At 44.2% G+C, this 9,338-nt stretch overlaps 1 protein-coding gene across 3 annotated transcripts in view; it reads right to left on the bottom strand.

Moving 5' to 3' along the window:
* Positions 1-338: 338 nt before the first annotated feature.
* The window catches only part of LOC119450583 (alpha-tocopherol transfer protein-like), a 134,257-nt gene continuing 125,257 nt past the window's right edge, over positions 339-9,338 (bottom strand). For all 3 annotated transcript variants that reach the window (XM_037714088.2, XM_049665995.1, XM_049665994.1), the window contains exons 4-6: positions 7,407-7,600; positions 3,193-3,303; positions 339-536 (exon numbers count right to left, since the gene is read on the bottom strand). In XM_037714088.2, the coding sequence (XP_037570016.2) occupies positions 354-536; positions 3,193-3,303; positions 7,407-7,600 (488 nt within the window). In that variant the 3' untranslated portion in view covers positions 339-353. The remainder of the gene's footprint in view (positions 537-3,192; positions 3,304-7,406; positions 7,601-9,338) is intronic.

Here is a 9,338-nt window from a genome sequence, read left to right as displayed (position 1 = left end):
TTAGAAATGGCGCAAAACGAGAAAAAAGAAAGAAGGGCGCGAGAAAGAAGAGTTCGACAGGAACAGGGGCATTTGTCCACTGATGATAACACCATCAGAAGGAAGAAATTTTTCATAAAACAAGTCTTGAAAAGCCATGGGTGAATGAGCCGCAGAGTGCTCAAAAGGTGAAAGTCCGGGTTGTAATTCTGTGATCTTCATAGTGGGTGAAAGAGACGAAGCCACACTCGGCGCAGTCTTCTGTGAACAAAGATTTTCACCAGACTATTCAACCTTTCGGGTTAGTTGACTAATATTTATGGGAATGATTGCAGCTGCCTTGAATGTCTGGCAAGCGATTTATCAATCTCTTATCATGTTTTATTATTTTTGTATCCGCTGGCGCACAAGCTTTCGAAGAAGTAGCTTCTGCTGTGCACAAACTGCTCTTGACGATCATAATCGAAGTGGTCACGCCCCCCGCCGAGTTCTGATGGTACAAGGTCGTGAGGAAAGTGGTCCCAAAACTCGGAAACATCATGGCCAACGAAGTGGACCTAGAAACAAAGAAAGTTTTAGTAGAAATATTCAGTACAAGGCACCATCTCTGTGTCGTGGCGGCATTTCGTATAAGCATCTCTCTAGATTACACTATATATATATATATATATATATATATATATATATATATATATATATAGCAAGGCTTAGCATCGCAATGAATTTCCTCAGATGGTGCTTTAAGATTACGCGGTGGCGACTGTGCATCAGAAACAGTGCCCCGACAGCTATTGGGCTTCTCGTACCGCTGACCTGACGAGGAGCGCCTGTCGCCGGCGTTGCAGTCGTCGCGCATCAATAGTGCATGATATGAGACAAAAGGACAACCGCCAGCGCGTGTAATTTGAAGTATACTGTCTGTTACTCTCAGACCACTTATGTATCTGTGCACAATGATGTGGTGCGCACACATCTGGTAAGTTGAAAAGCCTGTTTTTGTGCGAGGGAGTGATTGTAGTGAGAAGACGCGTCCACTGCTGCCCTTTACGGAGCACGTCCAAACAACGCTCACGTCAACAGTGGGAAGTAGAATGCCGTTTTTCATGAGCGGAGCGTTCTTCTACTTGGGTTCGTGAATTTTGAAGCCAAACGCACTGTGCGTCCTTTCACGTCTCTGGAGGCATTTTTAACTCTCCGCGCGCGGACAGCACGGCGGCGCGCACGCGTCTCGAGTGTCTAACGCAAGGAGGCGGCGGGCGTCTTCGTAAACGAACATGTTCCATATAATCGCTATATCGCAATAAGACGCTAAACACTTTTCTTGGGTACGCGATCACTGGGATTTATCGTGCAGGCAATTTCCGCTTCTTCTTGAAGTCAACCTAAAGTGGACGATTGGTGCTAAGTGTATAAGGCGATAAAGAAATTATGTTCGAACTAAGCTCAAGCACGCAGTACTACGGCGGTAGTGCAAGTAAAACTCCAAAGACCAAACCTGAAACACTTGAGCTAACGTGATGTACAACTATATTACCCTAGTCAATCTATATTCTGCGCCAATGTGAAGGGGAACACTCAAGTTTTATTCACCTAGAGTGATCCACAGCTCAAACACGCGGGAACAATGTCTCAAAAATGAAAGTTTATTTCATCATCATCACATATTTTTCCATACGTCTTAGTCAGAGCGTCATAGACTGCAAGCTCTAAAAGCCAAATGACATTTCTGAATGACATTTTCGGACTTTTTGGATAATCACAATACACTGAACTCTCACTTTAGTGAACTTAAAGGAACCCAAGGAAGTAGCTCATTGAACTGAAAGTTTACTGGACTGAACATTCATTAGAATATGGAACAGCTTAGGACACAGCAGACATCGAGTTAAAAGTGTGAAATGCAATTAAGGGAGTTATGATTTGTGGAGCGTAACAGTTACGTTGCTGCTATCTCATTCTGAAAAAAATCTAATTTTCATTTGCACTGGTGCTCTTCAAGCGCAAGAAGTAACAAAGCTGTTAAGACAGTCTATGTTTTTGTGCACTTCCTCTGGCACAGCTTGTGTCTGAGACATGAAGTCTCGCAACTTTCCAAGGCATCCTACAGCCTCGGCTAGAGTTCCGGGATTTGAATATGCTTCTGCCATTGCATCTTAATCGTCGCACTCTTCTTCTTCAGGAAGAACACTGGAAACAATTCCCCGATCTGGGTTCAGCACAGTTAACGAGCTCACTGTCCTACGTCTCAAACGAAGTGTTGCTGTCAACATACGGCTGGTGGCAGATCTCTGTCACCAGCTGGATGTTGTTCGTTCAATTGAAATATTCGCAATTCAGAAATTCGTTTAACTAAACAATTTTTGCCTAGAATGCATAGGAAAACCGCCGGGGATTTTCGAAAATATCGTTATTCTGAAATATTTGTTAAACTGACGTTCGTACAAGTGAGAGTTTACTGTAATAAAATTTCTTTCACCATTGTGCATCCCTCTTCTACGTCATCATCATCCCTCATTACGCCTTTACGCCCGCGTTCACTCTCTCCCCTGTGCAGAGCTGCAGGCTAAAGTGCACTAGTGCAGGCCGACCTCTCTGCCTTAATTTCTTCAATTATCTGACCCTTTCACAGACTGCTCTTCATTATGTAGTTCAAGTTTTCAACTGTTGCATTCACAGCACTTTTCTTATTGGCGCAGTATTATTCTGCGGCAGCTTAGCTTACTTCAGCGTTATGAGTATGCTGAGCGATTCCGCCTCAAGCGCTGCGTGGAGAGGAGGAGGTGGCGGATACGCGCGCACGCATCAATATGGCGTGGAATGCACAATGACGTTTAATAGATGTAGTAAAACTAGATTGGCTAAAGTGGGCTACGTGACTATATGCCACCGCCCTTTCTGAAAGTTGATGTCATTAGACATCATCATCATCATCTGTAACGCGGGTACGACGTCCGAGAGAACGGTGTCTTTTTCTTAGGGAAGACTTTACATTTGGCGCAGTTGACGAATAACAGTGTAGATGCAGCTAACATGTATGAACGGTCAACCATTTGCGGACATTCCAGCGCCCTCGAAGTGGTGAACTTCGGCAACTTGGACGATAAAGCTAGCTCCAGGGGAGCTTGTGGCGAGTCTCAGACACACTAGCACGTACATATGCGCACCCACACGGCAGAGTTAGCGTAGGTGGAACAAAAGACAAACCATACTCACTCTGCTTAGCAGCTTACTGCGCAGGAATGGCTTGATCGCTGCAAAGATGATTTCAAAGATTTTCGGATGGTTTATTATGTATACAGCCTTTAACCGTAGGGGACAGCAGTCCTGCAGAAATTTAGTTAAGAAAATGGCAAGTTTCATTTAGTACTGATGGCAGAAAAGGATCACTACAAAGCACACTAAGTGAGAAAGAACGCTGGTATCAGGTAACTTGTTAGCCAGCATGTGCGGATAATGCAATAATATTAACAGGCTTAATATCCATCGATTTTCAATGGACAGGTTTGTAGTGAAGGTGACAGTCTTTAGCTCTGAGATCTTCGATAAAAATCTCCATCTATATGAGGAAATAACGCATTTAAAGGGCAACTGCAACAAAATTTCACTTCTCCAGATTGGTCTGAAAACAACCCAGAACAATACACCATGCTTTCTTACATTGTTGAAAAGGTGTATATTTTTGGGATCTTTTAAAAAGGAAGCTTTAAAAAAATTCGCGCTAGATCCCTACGGCGTTAGATATCGAGTGATCGAAATCGAAAGTCACCAGGCGAATCTCTCAGAGCTCTACTTGCTACATGTTTTTTGAGGTTCTTGGTAGCCCGACGACGCATAAGGCTGCACAAATGAAACTTCAGGATGGATCAATTCATTTTTTAAATAATATTCAAGGAGACAAGTGAATGCCTTTGATTTAGACGTTCTTGATTGTTGTAGGCTCACATAAAAAGATATTAGCGGTGATTCAAGTTCACGAAGTGCGAGCTTCATGAATAAATTTAGCAGCCGAATCTGAAGCTTGAGTGGAACAGAAGTGACCACTCCCAAATGAAACATATTGTGGAGTGGGTGCATGCTTGTTAATGAACATGTTATCCTCACATGTCAAACTGGACAATCGGACGCTTTCCGTGCAGGTGCTGCTGGAATACCGACACAATCGTTCGTCGGCCCATAAAGCGGTGAAGGCACTTTTGTGTTTCTTTAGCAAGACGGTCTTGTGTCAACGTCTGTGACTATTAGTGCAATAACACACGCGTCAGCGAACTCGCCGTTAATTTCCATCTTTCCTTCCCTCCTCTCTCTCCCTGTCATCTTTGTGTTCTCCATTCCCATTCCCCCGGTGTAGGGTAGCCAACCGGGCGTTATTCTGATTAACTTCCCTGCCTTCTGCCTTTTTCTCTTTCCTTCCTTCCTTACACTAGATCATAAAATGCACTGGTGTTACACTGAACTTCGTACCGCGGTCATGGAAGGAACGTTCTTGTTAAAATGTGAACAACACTCGAATGCATTTCCCCGGAAGTTTGACTAGTGCTCATGTCAAGAATTTTGCTTCAATGACTTGAAAAATAACCGGCTTAAATTGCGAAACCCACCAATATGGCTGAGTAAATATGGCGTTATACTGTAGAGAAAGAGTTCATGGGTTCAATTTCCTTAATGAGTTCATGAGCGGCAGCACTCCGACGAGGTCGGAATGCAAAAGGGCTCGCTCCTTTCTGTTTGGGTAGGCGTACACTCAACACGGTGTTTATCATAGTCCGTGTGTTATTTGGCGTGCTCAACCGTGTGATTTGATTTTATTGCTCAAGTCATCATTATCATCATCAACAACCTATTTTTTTATATACACTGCAGGACGAAGACCCAATTCTTGCACTAGCTGATTCCAACTTGCGCATGCGGGCGCCCTAATTTCATCACCCCACCTAATTTTCTTACATCCCGGACTGCGCTTCCCTTTCCTTGGCCCCCATTCCATAACTATAAAACTCTAAAGGTCCACCGGTGATCTGCCCTATGCATTAGGTGGCCTGGCCTGCTCAATTTATTTCTCCTAATGTCAACTAGAATATCGGCTATCCCCGTCTGCTCTCTGATCCACACCACTCCCTTCCAGTCTCTTAACTTCATACCGAACAATTTTTATTCCATCGCTCTATGCACTCTCCTTAAACTTGCACTCGAGCTGCTTCATTGTTAACCTACAAGTTTCTGTCCCATAATTTAGCAGTGGTAGCGCCATGATTGCACGCATTTGTTTTCAACAACAGTGATAAGCTCCCAGTTTGGATTTGGTAATGCCTGCCGTATGCACTCGAACCCCTTTTTAATCTTCTTTAAGTTTCGTTCTGATGATAAGGGTCCCCTGTGAGTAAATGCTCACATTTGCACAATTGTGAGTAGGGCGCCTCTCACCGAAATGAAATATTTCTGATTAAATCTTGGTGATATACGAGGGTCGGGCTGAAAGTATTGTTCAGCAATTTTTGCACGAAAGTCTGAGTGCTCACAAGAGTTCATTTGGTGTTACGTGGCTCCATTTTTTCTGGAATCATTGATGGCGCGCTTTAGTATCAACAGATTACACAATCTAGCCACCAGCATGCGAAACTAAATGACAAGAAGTGACGTATAATTTCTTGAATGTGCGGGTGATATTATTTCTGGTTAGAGAGCAACCTTCAGTGGCAGAAATTCATAAGAAGCTATAGATACTGTATAGCAAGGTGTAAATGAGCTCGAGCAGTGTAAGAATATTGATCAGGCATAATAAAGATGGCTAGAGAAGCGTTGAACATCAGCCTTGGGATGGTAACCTTCGGAGAGCTGCTACTGAATCCAACCTGGAGAGTTTTGATGCACTCATGAGAGAAGACAAGCAAGTAACGAGAGAAGAAATAGCGAGAATCTTTCAATGGGCCAGAGTGCTGTTCTGGAGTTTGAAAGATTACGTCAGAGAAATTTCAGCGTTGCTCCATACGTTGAAACACCGCAGAAGCTCGGTCGCTTATTGCGCGATAGACGACTACAAGAAAAGTAATGTTGCAGCATGACAACGCGCGCTCACCCACTTCTTTCTTAAAAATGGAGAGAATTGAAAGAATAAGAAGGGAATTTCTTCCGCCACCGGCCTCCAAATCTACCAAAATTGAGGCCTACGTTACAAGACAACACATACTATTGCTTCACTATCTCAATAAAGTCAGAAAGAAGTGCCATCGGAACTGTATTTTTAGACCGACCGATCGGTGGCAAAAAACGTATGCAGAAGAAGGGAGAGTATGATGAAAAACTGAAAACAAATTTGAAGAGTAAAGACAAAGTTTCTTTTTTTCTTTTTTTTTTTTTTGGGGGGGGGGGTTTATGAAGCTCAATTCTTCGTGAAAATAGTTGCTCGTTACTTTCAGTATGACCCTCGTCGTTCGCTAATCGTCAGATTATTAAAGTGCGCCGCGAATTCTATTCCTATTTAGTGGATGTTGTATATTGCGTAATTTTTTAGCAGCCACACAATTTAATATGTTTCTCTTATGTAGCCCAGAGGCCAACCCCTACCAACAAACAATAAATTTGTTTTTTACATGTTTTAAAGAGTTCGCTATTTCAATTTCGGGTCGAAATTAAGTATGCATAATATTGCCATTTCATAGAAAAAATACGAGAAACACAAGGGTTCCTAGATACTTCCTGTTCGCCATTGCACAACGAAACTAATGGTTGGATGAAAAGTCAGCGTTGAAAGCATATACAGGGTGTTTCACGTAACTTGGGTGAAACATTAAAAATATGTCAATGCTACGTAGCTGGACCGAACCAAGGTAATGTTGTTTGCCGTCACTCAGATTATTTTTTGCATTCCGCATAATCAAATAATTAATCCTATATCATTTTCAATCAATTTCTCAAATATAATTAGATCAAAAGTGTCAATGAGAAAATTGAAGAGAAACATGAAAAACTCTCGATACAGCTGTCTGTTGCTCTAGGTGTTTTTCCGAGCGTGAAAGAAGCCCGGGAAGGCACGCAATATTCGAGGCTCTTTGCGTGTATTCGCGGGCATCTTTCACGCTCGGAAAAACTTTTTTTTTTTGTAGCAGGTATTAAGCAACAGAAAGCTGCACCGGGAGTTTCTCTTGTTACTCTAGAATATTCCTATTGACACGTATGAGGTAAACATATTAATGAAAAGTTGATTAATTAATTACAACTAATTATCTACTTAGGCAGAATTCAAAAAAAAATAATCTGATGGTTCCGTGAACCAAGTCAAGAAACAGCCAAGCCCAGGCCCAAACACCCAAACACCCAGCCTAAGTGAAAAACCCTGTACGTGAATAGAAAAGAAACTGTGGCGAAGTTCACAGCCCTTTCATGGACTATAAAAGCATATGTGTAATGTGAACGCAACTGTCACTCTTCACCTGCGTAATGTTAGCAACTTTCATCAGGTAGGATGGTGTGAACTGGGTCAGATGATGGATGTTTAGTCCCTTCAAGTCCAAGATGCACACGGCCCCACATATTGATGGAAAATCTTCAAGGAGCCAGCTGCCGGCCAACACAAGCCCTGCTCTAGTAAAGTCCACAAGGCTGCAGATGTCAGGGTTCCAAGCACCTGAAGGGAGAGTGGAAAGACCTGTGAATGGATCGCACTTGCACTACAATGACGTAATGATATCTGCAGGGCATTGAATGTTCCTTAGAGACGTTTGACACACACGGACACACACGCGCACACACACACATACACACACACACACACGCGTGCGCGCACGCACGCACGCAAGCACGCACACACACACACACACGCACACACGCACATACACACACACAAGCACGCGCACGCACGCACGCACACAAACACACACACATGCACGCACGAACACGCACGCACACACACACACACACACACACACACACACACGCGCACACACACACACACACACACACACACACACACACACACACACACACACACACACACACACACACACACACGCACTTGGATCAAGGCATCACTCGCAGAGAAAACAGTAGGAAACATTGCAATAGAGTTGCAAGAAATGAAACCCCAACGTTGTTAAAAAGCATAATCATTGTGCACATCATTAGCTGAGTAGCATTGACATGAGCTCACTACCCCGACGGCAAATAAAAATTCGCAGGCCTGCGCGCCACACGCAGCACAGTCAGTAAGCTGGTGGAGCGGCTCAAGAGTAGCTCCAATTTCGGCACCACGCACAACAGGGTCTTCGCGGCAAAGTATGTTCGCCTCGTTTTGACGAATGAATGATCGAATGAATGAGCGACGAATGAATGAACGAATGATCTGAACTGTCCGCCCGGCGTCGACGGCGAGCTGCAGCTTGTAATGCTCTCTGCACAGCAGTCTGTTCAGCCGGATGATGCCTGGATGTAGCCTGGATGTAGCCTGGATTCGCTTCTTCAGCAGCAGTTCATACCTTGCGAGGAGAGGCCATAGCATGTACCGAAGCGGTATCCAGAATACGTGGCACACATCTCACATCCCTTGACCCGTGGCACGATACGTTGTTGTTGATGATGATGTTGATAATTGTTTATTGGGATCTTCAATGTGGGCTGGTGACAAATAGTCACCTAGCCTACTTGAGTTAACCAGGTACAGTTACATGCAGCATGTAACTGCTATATGCAGCTTACATGTCGGGCATGCTGCGTTTGCAGACGCCTTTACCAGATGGCGCCACCATACTGGCGGAGGCTCGGGATCGCGTTGATTGCGCGCCTCATCGAAATGCGAAAACACCCACGTATATACTTAGATTTAGGTGCGCGTTAAAGAACCCCAGGTGGTCCAAATTTTCAGAGTCCCCCACTACGGCGTGCCTCATAATTAGATCGTAGTTTTTGCACGTAAAACCCCATATTTAACTTTAAAGCCCGCAAAATATTAAAAAAAATGGGCGTTCTCCAGTAATCGAGAGTAGATGTCATCATGAAATGGCTACCGGCCAAGCAGATCGGTGCCGTGACGCAGGCCTGAAAGCTTAATGAGCCGAAATGAACCTGTTTTGAACCGAACCTCGCTGCAAGACTTGTCGCGGCCGAACAACCATTCGCCGGGTGCTGGATGCAGCCGGCCTGGGCACGCAACGTGGCGCCATCAATCGAAGGAGGTGGCGTAAAACCTGCACCGCGGGACTGATGCACTGCTGGCGTTGGCAAGAGCACTGGCACCCCTGTACGAGTGCCAGAAGATGACAGTCCAGTGTATGGTGCACAGTATCTGACTTTTGAACGTCGCTATTGGAAACGATAAATTAAACTTCACCGTACCAGAAGTTACAGTTTCAGTAATATTGTGAACAAGC

The sequence above is a fragment of the Dermacentor silvarum genome, chromosome 4 (assembly GCF_013339745.2).
Source record: "Dermacentor silvarum isolate Dsil-2018 chromosome 4, BIME_Dsil_1.4, whole genome shotgun sequence".
NCBI lineage: Eukaryota > Metazoa > Arthropoda > Arachnida > Ixodida > Ixodidae > Dermacentor > Dermacentor silvarum.
Note: the sequence above shows the minus strand (reverse complement) of the source record. Positions and strands in the feature narration are given on the sequence as shown.